The 12,679-nt window shown below is 36.5% G+C and overlaps 1 protein-coding gene across 6 annotated transcripts in view; it reads left to right on the plus strand.

Moving 5' to 3' along the window:
• The window catches only part of RIF1 (replication timing regulatory factor 1), a 61,886-nt gene that overhangs the window by 42,666 nt on the left and 6,541 nt on the right, over window positions 1-12,679 (plus strand). For 2 of the 6 annotated variants that reach the window (XM_040229067.1, XM_040229068.1), the window contains exons 27-35: window positions 879-1,030; window positions 1,932-2,012; window positions 2,094-2,145; window positions 2,513-5,737; window positions 7,642-7,788; window positions 8,091-8,168; window positions 8,258-8,373; window positions 8,760-8,913; window positions 12,422-12,530. In XM_040229067.1, coding sequence (XP_040085001.1) covers window positions 879-1,030; window positions 1,932-2,012; window positions 2,094-2,145; window positions 2,513-5,737; window positions 7,642-7,788; window positions 8,091-8,168; window positions 8,258-8,373; window positions 8,760-8,913; window positions 12,422-12,530 — 4,114 coding nt within the window. Of the gene's footprint in view, window positions 1-878; window positions 1,031-1,931; window positions 2,013-2,093; window positions 2,146-2,512; window positions 5,738-7,641; window positions 7,789-8,090; window positions 8,169-8,237; window positions 8,374-8,759; window positions 8,914-12,421; window positions 12,531-12,679 lie in introns of all 6 variants that reach the window. The other 4 variants (XR_005719060.1, XM_040229069.1, XM_040229070.1 and 1 more) reach the window with 4 other exon arrangements.

Below are 12,679 nucleotides of genomic sequence, written 5' to 3' on the forward strand. Positions count from 1 at the left end.
AAGAGTCGGACACGACTGAGCAACTTCACTTTCACTTTTCACTTTCCGGCATTGGAGAAGGAAATGGCAACCCACTCCAGTGTTCTTGCCTGGAGAATCCCAGGGACGGGGGAGCCTGGTGGGCTGCCGTCTATGGGGTCGCACAGAGTCGGACCCGACTGAAGCAACTTAGCAGCAGCAGGTAGGATGAAAGAATATTTTAGAGCTTCCTTTCTTGACTAGAAAGAGAATGCCTACATAAGACATTTGTCATAACCTCATATATAAAACTAGATATCTAGTAGCTAGTGGCAAATTAACCAAGTTTCAGATAGTCTTTCTTCTAGGACCTCCGGTAAAGGGGTTATTCTAGAATCTTTAGACCATGGCTCTGGGACGATGAAAGAAAAATATTTTTAAAGAATAACTTTGACACAGTCTTATAGCATTATAAAGTAAAATGGAAACAGCTGTGCTGAAATTGTGTAAAAGAGGCATTGGGTACCAATATTAGTATGTCGGGCATATGATTTTGACAACTTCTACTTGAGTAGTTTGTGCTTCAACTTGAAATCACAGATGTACTTTTTTCCTGCCAAACCACTTGATTTCTGTGTGCTGGGCTGAAAAACACATTTCCCATGCTTCCCTGGTAAGCACACATTTGCCTACTTCTTAAAGAGGTGTAATTTTATTTTCTGAGTATTAAATACAGGCAAAATGAAAAGAAAGCTAGGGACAATACTAATTATAATTATGCAGGAATATCCTATAGGTTTGAACTTCAAACTTCTTAGTCATCATCAAAAACCATTATCAGAGTGCCAAAGAGAGATTGATTGATGCATTGGAAAATAATTTAAAAACTTAAAATGTGCATTTACTGTTTCAATTTCCAGTTGAAACTAGAGTCTTCAACTCCAAAAGCAAAGAGTGAAATGCCTTTGGAAGAAGAAAAGTCTACTGACTTTGTGTTTATACCTCCAGAAGTAAAAGAAACAAAGGAAAGAATACTAACTGAACACCAGAAAGAAGTACTCAAAACAAAGAGGTTTGTAGTACTTTTATCTTGAATTGAGTTTTCTGTACTTAGATTTAGATTTCATGCAGCAAATGTAATTTTGAGTTTAGAACTAAGATACTGTATATTTCTACTGTATTTTAAATGTCAAAACGATTGTACATAGGCTGACACACTATGAAATGTGGCTATCTTGAAATGCACCAAGTGTTCCTAAACTGAATCCCTTTATTAAGGTCTTGAAAGATCAGGGAAATGGTTTCATGGAAAATCTGGGAAACAGGCATCTAAGACTTCAGTTTATGTTGTTCTTAAAAGGTAACTAGATGTAGAATTGTAAGCTTAATTATAAGACTATCAAATATTGAAGTTGTTTAGTGGCTAAATCATGTCTGACTCTGCAGCCCTATAGACTGCAGCACGCCAGCCTTCCGTGTCCTTCACTGTCTCCCTGAGTTTGCTCCAACTCATGTCCATTGTGTTGTTGATACCATCCATCCATCTCGTCTTCTGTTGCCCCTTGTTTCTCCTGCCCTCAATCTTTCCGAGCCTCAGGGTCGTTTCCAATGAGTCTGCTGTTTGCATCAGGTGGCCAAAGTATTGGAGTTTCAGCTTCAGCATTAGTCCTTCCAATTAATATTCAGGGTTGATTTCCTTTAGGATTGAGTAGTTTGATTTCCTTGCTATTCAGGGTACTCTCAAGGGGCTTCCCTGGTTGCTCAAGCAGTAAAGAATCTGCCTGCAATGCAGGAAATCTAGGCTTAATCCTTGAGTCGGAAAGATCCCCTGCAGAATGAAATCAGTATTCATGCATGGAGAATTCTGTGGACAGGGGAGTGTGGTGGGCTACAGTTCATGTGGATGCAGAGTCAGACATGATTGAGAGACTTAATAGACACAATATCAAAGTTAGTCTTAAAATCTTTTTCAGGTGTGATATTCCTGCCATGTATAATAATCTGGATGTTTCACAAGATACTGTGTTTTCTCAGTATAGTCAGGAAGAATCTATGTAAGTATAGAAATTGCTGAAGTAACTGATTTTCTGGTTCTTTATTAACAGTATTCTAATTTGCACACTTATTTATTTCAGGGAAATTTCTACTTTAATTGAAAAATCAAAAGACTCCAAGATGATATTTAAGGTATATTGTTATTTTCATATTTTGGGGTTTTTCAAATCAGCTTTTCATTATTGAGTCTCTAATATGTTAAGATTTGTTCTATAATGTCTTAACTCTCCTTGGCAGTCTTTAGCAGAATTATAGTTGTTTTATGTGTGGGTGTGGATCTGTATCTGTGTGAGTGCATGTTTGTTTAAATGTATTTGGCTTTATTGAACACTTAAATTGGAAACACAAATTAATGAGCATCTACCATCATCTTTGGAATATTTGCAAAATGTTGAAAGTCAGATTGCCCTTTGAATTGCTAAAATTTTAAACAGAATTTCTCCAGAAAGTCAGACTTATTTGCCCGTTAATCTGTGTGTATGTGTACATTTTTGTGCAGGAGGAACAAAAGGAGAATGACATTGTCGTTCCTCAACATGTCATGGAAAACTGCGGTATGGATGAACATCTTGAAAAGGCTTCCCTTTTGAATAATGAGTGTGGTTCTATTGAGGAAACCAGTCCAAAAATACCGAGCAGTAATAACGATGCCAGAAAAAAAGCTTTAATTGCTTCAAATAAACCAACTGAATGTGCATCTACTACAGAAAATCCATTTGGTGTCCCCAGTAGCTCGGTTTCTAATGCCACCATTTCTGGAGCTCCCTTACAGCCTACAAGTCGAAGGCAATCCTTTATTACTTTGGAAAAGTTTGATGGTTCAGAAAATAGACCTTTTAGTCCGTCACCCTTGAATAATATGTCATCAACTGTAATAGTGAAAAATAATCAGGAAGGCATGGCTAAAACAGATAATCCATCAAAAGCAAAGAAAAGAGAAGTGGCTCTTTCCAAACCTGACTCTGAAAAAATAACACACGGGACTAAGAGATCAAGCCGAAGGTCAAGTAAACCTGAACCAATAGGGAGTAAAAAGTCTAAACCCTTAATGAGATCTGAACAAGAGAAAAGTACTCCAGAATCTGTTGATGGCACAATAGCCTTAGAAAATAACCCACCTGGCTTGCTTAATCAGACAGAATGTGTGTTAGATAATCAGGTTCATCTCTCTGAATCTACAATGGAGTGTGAGGATACAATGCTTAAATCAACAGTGGAGAATACTGTATTATTAGAAAACAGTACTGTAGAAGAGAGAACCTTAGAAATCAACTTGGAATCCAAAGAAAATACACCCCCAGCCATAATAACAGATCAGACAGTAAGTGAGGATAGTCATATTCAGGTAACTCCAAATCAGAAAACCCTTAGGCGATCTTTAAGGCGACGTTCAGAAACAGCAGAACCAACCACTGATAGCCAAGGTAAAGAAAATAATCATCAAAAAAGGGAAAGACGTAAAGAAGAAGAAAAGACTCCACAGAAGAGTCCATTACCTGTAAAAGATGATGTTTTACCTAAGCAAAAATTGATTTCTGAACAAAGTGTACAGGAAAACTTAGTTGACAAAGGAAATAATGTACATGAGAAGGCTTTTGGGGAGACCAGTGCTAATGCTGAAACTGATGAAAATAGAAGGAAGCCAGATCTTGAGAATACTAAATCTGAAGGAGAAGGTGTGCAGGACATTGTAGATAAATCCTCTGAGAAACCAGTAAGGGGACGAACACGATACCAAACGAGAAGAGCATCCCAGGGTTTACTTTCCAGCATTGAAAACTCAGAATCTGATAGTTCTGAGGCAAAAGAAGAAGGTTCTAAAAAGAAAAGATCTGGAAAATGGAAGAACAAAAGCAGTGACAGTGTTGACATTGAAGATCAAGAAGAGAAAATGGTAAAACAGGAATGTATAAAAGTTGAAAATCAGGCACATGATTATAAAGGGAATCCTGAAGTAGACAAAGATATAAAATCTCAAATCTGTGAAAAAGGAGATGAAAGTAATACTGTAACTCTTCAAGATTCTGCAGTATCTCCAGATTTATTGCAAGTTTGTGATGATGTATTGAATACTTCTGAGGGAAAAAGTAAAAGTAACAAAGATGCAGAACATTCCTTTTCAAATCCTTCTGTACCAGAATCAAATCTAAGGACTAGAAATGCGAATAAGAGGTTACATAAGCGAGATTCTATAGAAAATAGCATGGAGGAATCCTCAAAAATAGGGACATCAGACATTTCTTTGCTTTCTGAAAAAACTCTTCAAACAGTAGAATGCCAGCACAAGAGAAGTAGGAGGGTGAGGCGATCTAAAGGTTGTGATTGTTGTGGAGAAAAATCACAGCCTCAGGAAAAGTCATTTACTGAGTTAAAGGATACAGAAAATTATGATGTAAAAGTCAATGAAACAAACAAGACAGATGTGGAAACACCTGTGTCTATTTCAGAAACTTCGAAAGCTGATCTGTACTCAGAGGTTAAACTTTTAGATGAGCATCATAGTGTGAATTTTCATTTGGATCTCAAGGAAGAGAATGATACTACTAATGATTCATTAATTATATCTGAAACTGAGTTGAAAGAAACTACTACTCAAAGCTTTCTTCCTTCTGAAATGATAAAATTTAAAGAAACTTCTCATAGGGATTCTGAGGAAGCAATATCTCTAGAAAGCCAGGAGCCATCTAATAAGAAATGTAAAACTATTGACCCAAATTTAGATGTTTCCAAAGATATTTCATTGGAATGTTTTTCTTTGGAGACCAAAGAAGAAAAGTCAGAGGCCACTCCAAAAGAGAAATTGAGTACAGAGAACATTGTTATTGTTGAATCAAATGCAGAATCAAATCCAGAAGTAGTAGATGCTATGGAATTGAATATAGAAAATGATCAGTGTGAAGCTGGCTTCTCTGAACAAGAGAGTGTCAAAACTGATCTTTCAGAGAGAGAAGTAACCGAGGAAAACAGTGAAAGAATGGATACACCTGAATCACTGAGAGTCGGTGAAACAGTAACTGAGGAATTTAATTCAGCTGCTGATGATTCTGATAACCCGACACCTGGAACAGGGAAGGCGCAGGCAGAGATCTCTGCACAAACAGCAGTGGGGGAGCTAGGCAGAGGGAGTGAGGAGTCTGATCCAGGCTCACCTGAAGAAATGAACGCTGAAATGAAAAACTGTGAAAAAACAGCGGTTGGGGAGGTGACTACTGAATCTGACCACGTCACTGAAACAGAAGAGGAAGATTTAACTACCACAGCTTCTCTGCCTGTAGAAGCTGAAACAAAGGGGTTAGATACAGAAGTCAATAGCTTTGTTCCTGACACGCTTGAGATGATCACGGAAGAAGGAAAGGTTGACCCTAACAAAACTGAAATGAGTATTGAACCTAATAATTTGGAGGAAACACAGTTAGATGACAATCAGATGGTAGTGGAAAGTAATGAAACTTTACCGGAAGTTCACCATACTTCAGAGAAAGTAGAGGAGATACCACAACCTCTGACATCTGAAACTGGTGTTTCTGGACTGATCTCAGAAGACAGTAATACATCTCCTCAAAAATTAAAGGATATTGATCCTTTACTCATGTCAGCAAACGAGAGTCCTAGTGGCATGCACACACGTTGTGTGTGGTCTCCTTTGGCTTCTCCATCCACCAGCATTTTAAAGAGAGGACTAAAAAGACCCCAAGAAGATGAAATCTCGTCACCTGTCCACAAGGTAGGGGGATGGAGGCTGAATGCTAATGAGTCCAAGTTTAATGGGGATAGTTTGGCCACATGCTGACATGTAGTGAATGGTAGGGTATTGGGCTTACGTGACCATTCATTATAAATATATGCTAGGACAAGGGAAAAGGGCAGGCAGAAGGCAAGACGTTGAGAAAAGAAACTGAAACCCTTTATTTCACGACCTGGTGTCTGTCGCTCAGTTGTGCTCAACTCTTTGCGACCCCATGGACTGCAGCCTGCCAGGCTCCTCTGTCCATGGAATTTTCCAGGCAGGTATACTGGAGTGGTTTGCCATTTCCTTCTCCAGGGGATCTTCCCGAACCAGGGATCAAACCTGGGTGCCCTGCACTGCAGGCAGATTCTTTACTGACTGAGCTACCAGGGAAGCCTAACACTTAGCTATAAATCTTTATACAACCATCACCATTTTTCACATTTTGCAAAATTGATGATCTCTCATGGTGATTTTTTCTCTCTGCTCTTCATATAATACACAAGGAAACACTTAGAAACCAATAAAGGAGCTTAAGTTAGCACTTACTGTGTATTAGGACATTATGCTGTCTGTTTCACATTTAAGTCTTTATATAAACTTAGACCTTTTCTAATTAAAAATTTCTTTAGGCTATGCCTTCATTAATTTCTGCATATGATTTCATTTGTAATTAATCTTGTTAATGTCCCCATCATCTTCACTACATTTTAATTCTTTTAGTTTGTACACATATGGATTACCTATGTATCTGCTTTAGTCTCTGACCCTGTGACTTGCACATAGTTTAGAAAGGAAAAGTTGCATGTGCTTTACATAGCTCCACTTGTCCTCTGTAACTAGCTATTTTATAAAGGTACTGTGTGGGCATTCCTTAATTTTGAAATTGGACCTACCATTTACTGTGGAATATATGTATTTATGTATACAAACATGTATATATAGATAAAGTCATACTGACATGTAATTTTGCCTTTAGCCAGCACATTGTGAAAACTTTCCCAAAATATACTAAAAATTTTTATATTGAGAGTTCGAAGATTAGTTCTTAGGAAGACTTAACACTTGAGGGCTTTTGGTTTGGTCTTGCTTTGCTTTTGAGTCTTTTTACCTTTTTTTTTAATCTTAGGTTTAAATAGGCCATAAAAGTTCTTGAAAAATTTATGAAGATAAAATGATGTCTTCAGTATACTTTAGATTGTTAATGCCAGTTAACTATAGCCATGTTTCGTTTGATAGTAGCTCATGTTTAATTTTTATTTATATATGATAGTTTTCTATAGCAAATATTTACAAAAAGTTCCCAATATTTTGGAAGTAAGACATTTATATACATATTACGGTTTTACATGTTCCGTTGAATACTTTTATCAGATAGCTGAGTAACTGAATAAAGAGTTTAGAAAAGGCCAAAATAACTTCAAGCTGGGCTAAGCTTTTGTTTTTTGTTTTTGTTTTAACAAAAAATTCCCACCCCATTGCTGTGACTCTTAAAGACTTAAGAACTAAGATTATTAAGGTATACCAGAGGCCTGTTAGTACTGTCTCTGCCTCTTTACCTCGTTCTTTATGGTCTGTAGTAAGCATATGAGATTAGTAGAAATTTGTATACTTTTAACCGTCACATGCAATTTCATCAAGTTTCTGCTACTGTCCTTTCATTCTCCTTATTACTGTACTTTGTAGACAGTTTAGACCATGGATACTTGGAATGACCCTTGGTCTTGAGTAATATTTATGAAAACAATCACCAGGAACAACTGCAAGTATGTGCAGTTGGCTTCTAGTGAGATAAATTAGGCCTCTAAACATACATGCTATTTTTGGCTGACCTTATAATGAGAATTTATGGTATTTTAAAAAACTTCTTAAAAATAAAAACATGACTTAAATGTTTTCAGGTTCGCCGCGTCTCCTTTGCAGATCCTATATACCAGGCGGGACTGGCCGATGACATTGATAGGCGGTGCTCTATTGTTAGGTGCCATTCTTCAAATAGTTCTCTCATGGTAAAAAGTGTTAGAACTTCACCCACTGTGCAATCTAAGGTAAGCCGTAGGCTTTGAAAAGTACATACGCAAACAGACTTGCATTGGGTAATTTGTCTTTTTAAGAAACAAAATGTACTTCGTTTGGATATATTTTCCTTTTGTCTGCTTACTTGGTAAGCAGACATGAAGAGAAGAGGTGGTAAGAAGCATTGATGAGCCAGCCAGTAATTGATCCAGTAGTATCATTATTACATTTTACATTTTCTGAAAATTGTAAGATATGACTGCAGTCTGTCAGTTGTAAAAATAAACTTGTAAATCTAGGGTTCTGAGTTTTTTTTCTCCTTTCTTCTGTCTAGCATAATACCACTTCAGCCAAAGGATTTCTGTCCCCAGGATCACGTAGCTCTAAATTTAAGAGCTCAAAGAAGTGTTTAGTAAGAAGTGCTTTAGTTTTCATGCAACTTTATATTTTCATGTTCAGTTAGGTGACCTCCGTTTAACAGCTTTTGAAATTTATTCTAAGATTGCAGAAATGGCTAAGGAATCTGTGCCATGCCCAACAGAAAGTGTTTACCCGGCTTTGGTGAACTGTGTAGCACCAGTTGAAATCATTTTACCTCAGATTACATCCAACATGTGGTAAGTGGTTATTGATCTCTGGCCTATACCTAGAGATGCCACTTTGTTAACAGGGATGTTTAAATGATCAGGGTTCTCATGTTTAGAATTGATTTATCCATACTTTGACACATTTTATTTTAGAAATAAATGAAAATACAGCTGGGAAGATGGTTGAGATAGGGCAGTAATAGAAGTATTGAACAGTTGATCTTGCTTGAGCCAGGCATATACATCAGATTCAGATTTTGTTTCAAATGCACGTATGTCTATTCTCTGTGGGATAGGTGTGTCTGTGTAAATTTTGTTATGATTGAGCTTAAATCAGGAAATTCAATTTTGATAGGCCCTTACATAGAAAAATACAAAACTTTGTGACATTTTTCCTGTTTCTCTCATCTCTTTAGGGCAAGAGGACTGGGACAGCTCATTAGAGCCAAGAATATAAAAACAATTGGCGATTTGAGTACCCTTACAGCATCTGAAATAAAAACTCTTCCTATCCGTTCTCCAAAAGTGTCTAACGTAAAAAAGGCTCTCAGAATGTATCATGAGCAGCAGGTAAAGACGTAGATGTTAAATTGCGTATGAGTAAATGACGAAACAGTACAGCTCCAAAAGTTTGCATTTCAAGTATTCTTGCTTTAAAAGCTCATTTTGTATGATGCCTTAACTTCCCTTCCCCTGCAGTCAAGAGTAACTTAAAAGGTTGATTTATAATTCCACAGAGAAGTTTACTTATTTATTTTGTACTGTTATTGTGTATTACACCTCTTTATTCTTTGAACTGTACTTTTCTAGCTTGTCTTTTATATCTACCAAATAAGTGATTGGTTTCCTGGCTGCCATTTCTAAAACCTAGACGTTCAAATCTAAACATTTACCCCCAAAAAATCTTGCAGATTTGGGGTTAACAGTATTTTGATGTTGATATCCAAAGCAGTTGTGATCAGTTTTTTTTTTTTTTTTTTTTTTTGTAATTTGTTCTTCCCATCAACTTTTAACACACAGACATTTCAGGTTAAGGGCATTTCTTAGATTCTTATGAAAACCGAGATTCTTTTCCCTCTAAAAATACGTATGGAAAATTTTATATATCATTTCAGAAGAATTTACAAACTCTTCTGAAACCCATTCATAAACCTTCATCGATAGGCAAAACTGAATAAATAAAAAGTGGAGTATGTTAAGAGTGAAAACGGTGTTCTATTAGAATTTCTGAGATTGGAGTTTGCAGGCTACTGAAGACTTCAGTATTCTTAAAAGTCCTTGATTTATTACTAGTTTTGTTTGATCTTTTAAAACATTTAACCAGTTCAAGAAAAACAAAAACTAGTTGTAATTTGCATTTTTGTAAGAGTTGAAACTGCTTTATTGAGATACAGCCACATACCATAAAATTCGCCCACCGAAAGCACACAAGTGGTTTTTTAGTACAGTCACAAAGTACCACAGCCTTCACCAAGACCTAATTTTAGAACATGTTTTATTCTTTTAAAAAACGGAACAACCTCTCTACTCATTCATCAGTCACTGCATTTCCACCCCCAAGGCAACTATTAATTTTGTCTCTCCTATTGTGGACATTTCATAAAAGGTGGGTTTTTATAACCTGTATATAGTCTTTTGTGATTGGTTTCTTTAACCGAGCATAGTGTTTTCAAAGTTCACAAGTATTAGTACTTCATTCCTCTTTATGGTTAAATAGTAGGTTGGTGCAAAAGTAATTGTGGTTTCAGACCTTGAATTTTAAATCATTGTATGAATAACTAGGTTTAAACACATCTTTATTAATCAAAATAGGAACCATTATAGTCAACACATCTTTCCCGGTGAGAAATGTTTGTTTATTCTTGTGTAAAAATCTATCGTTTGAGAGTCGATGAACCTCTTGAAAGTAGTTTCTGCCTACTGCTGGTTGTGGAAGTGTTTTCCCTGAAAAAAAGTTGTCAAGATGCTTGAAGAAGTGGTAGCTGGTTGGCGATAGGTCAGGAGAATATGGAAGATGAGGCAAAACTTTGTAGCCCAAGTTGTTCATTCAATTCAAGTGTTGGTTGTGCAACATGCGGTTAGACATTATTGTGGAGAAGAATTGGGGTCATTCTGTTAACCAGTGTCAGCTGCAGGGGTTGCACTTTTTGGTATAGCTCATCGATTTGCTAAGCATACTTCTCAGATGTAGTGGTTTCACCAGGATTCAGAAAGCTGTAGTGGATCAGTGGGCTGCAGACCACCAAACGGTGGCCATGACCATTTTCTGGTACAGTGTTGTCTTTGGGAAGTGCTTTGGAGCTTCTCAGCCCAGCCACTGAGCTATTCATTGCTGGTTGTCATACAAAATCCACTTTTCATTGCATGTCACAATCTGAGAAATGTTGAGTTGTTAACGTGTAATAAGAGATGACAACACTTCAAAATGATGATTTTTTTTGATTTGCAGTCAGCTCATGAGGCACCCACTCACTTATTAAGCCTTTTTACCTTTCCAGTTTGCTTCAAACACGGAGCAACTGTAGAATAGTCGACGTTGAGTACCTGGGCAACTTCTCTTGTAGTTGTAAGAGGATCAGCTTCGATGATGGCTCTCAGTTGGTCTTTGTCAACTTGTGATGGTCAGCCACTATACTTCTCATCTTCAAGGCTCTTGTCTCCTTTTCAAAAGTTCTTGAACTACCACTGTACTGTATGTTCATGAGCAGTTCCTGGGCCAAATGCATTGTTGATGTTGCAAGTTAACTGCATTTTTTGTGACTCATTTTGAACTCAAATAAGAAAATTGCTCACACTTGTTTTTTGTATAATGTCATTTCCATAGTCTAAATAAATACAAATAGCAAGTAATAAGTCATTAGCAAAAACACATAAAGTGAGAAATGCTCATTAAAAAGATGTATAACATAACCACATTTATTTTGGAATGTATTTCAGTATCAAATGATGGATTTCAACAGTGTGAAAACTAGAATTACATTTGCACCAACCTAATAATACCTCATTCTATGACTGTACAACAGTTTGGTTATCCATTCATCATTCATTGAACATTTGGGTTGTTTACACTGTTTTCTATTACAAATGGGCTGTTATGTACATTCATATGCAGGTTTTTGTGTGGACATGTGTTTTAGTTTTCTTGGGTGTATCTGTAACAGAGTCTAATTGCTGGGTCATATGGGAACTCTGGCTTCCCTGGTGGCTCAGCAGTAACAAATGTGCCTGCCAAATGCAGGAGATGCCGGGTAGATCCCTGAGTCAGGAAGATCCTCTGGAGAAGGACAGAGCAACCCACTCTAGTTTTCTTGCTTGAGAAATCCCATGAATAGAGGAATCTGGTGGGCTGTAGTCCATGGAGTAGCCAAAAGAGTCAGTTGTTTATAGAGACTAAACAATCCCCAGTGATTTTAAGCAGCTAAGTATAACCCCTTAATTTTATTCTCCAGATTACAAATCTTGCAGGTAGTGTCCCTTCACATTTTTATAAACCTTAAGTTGTAGGAATGGTTAAAAAGTTGATGGACAGTTGTTGAGGGAGGGGGAATTTAAATTTGATAAATTTTAAGTCATTGAATTCAGGGATCTTTCTTTTTGGATGAAATTATCAGTCCATGGAGTTGTAGAGAGTTCGACATGATCTAATGACTAAACAGCAAAAACTTAAACAATCTGAATCAGCAATCAATAAGCCCTGTTCCCAGACCTTTGAAAACTGTGTTCTTTTTTAAAAAAAGAAGTCCACATAATTAAGCTTGAAAAGGTCTGCCTTAGACTTGCTTTTCCCATGTTCCCAAACCTGGAGAATAGAATGTAATTTTTCTTGGCTACCATGGCTATATTTCTGGACAAATTCATTAAGAAATAATATAAATTCCTTAACCATCTCTTTGAAAAAACACTACATAGTTCTGTTTTTGTATTAGTAGAACCATAGGTTCTTAACAATATTAGCTAGACTGTAAAACATAGTATGTCAGATTCTTTTCCAGTATTAGTGGTTTTATTATTATTAGTCCTGTTAAAAATAACTGTTTTGTCACTTTTGTTTTTATTTTTACTTAATGCATAAATCAAGGTGAAGTCTCGTGGACTAGAAGAGATTCCAGTTTTTGATATTTCTGAAAAAACAATAAATGGAATGGAAAATAAATCTATCTCTCCTGATGAAGAAAGACTTGCCTCAGGTATATTTTAACAAAACGGGACAGTTTTATAAGATTGGTTGACTTTATTGAAGAAATATTTTGTGACTCTGCTTTTAGTTCTAATTTGAGCATGCTTTGTGGAATTTTTTGTGTGATAGTTGTCAAATATATGAAAAAATAACTGATGA

The sequence above is a fragment of the Oryx dammah genome, unplaced genomic scaffold, assembly GCF_014754425.2.
Source record: "Oryx dammah isolate SB20612 unplaced genomic scaffold, SCBI_Odam_1.1 HiC_scaffold_27, whole genome shotgun sequence".
In the NCBI taxonomy this organism is placed as follows: domain Eukaryota; kingdom Metazoa; phylum Chordata; class Mammalia; order Artiodactyla; family Bovidae; genus Oryx; species Oryx dammah.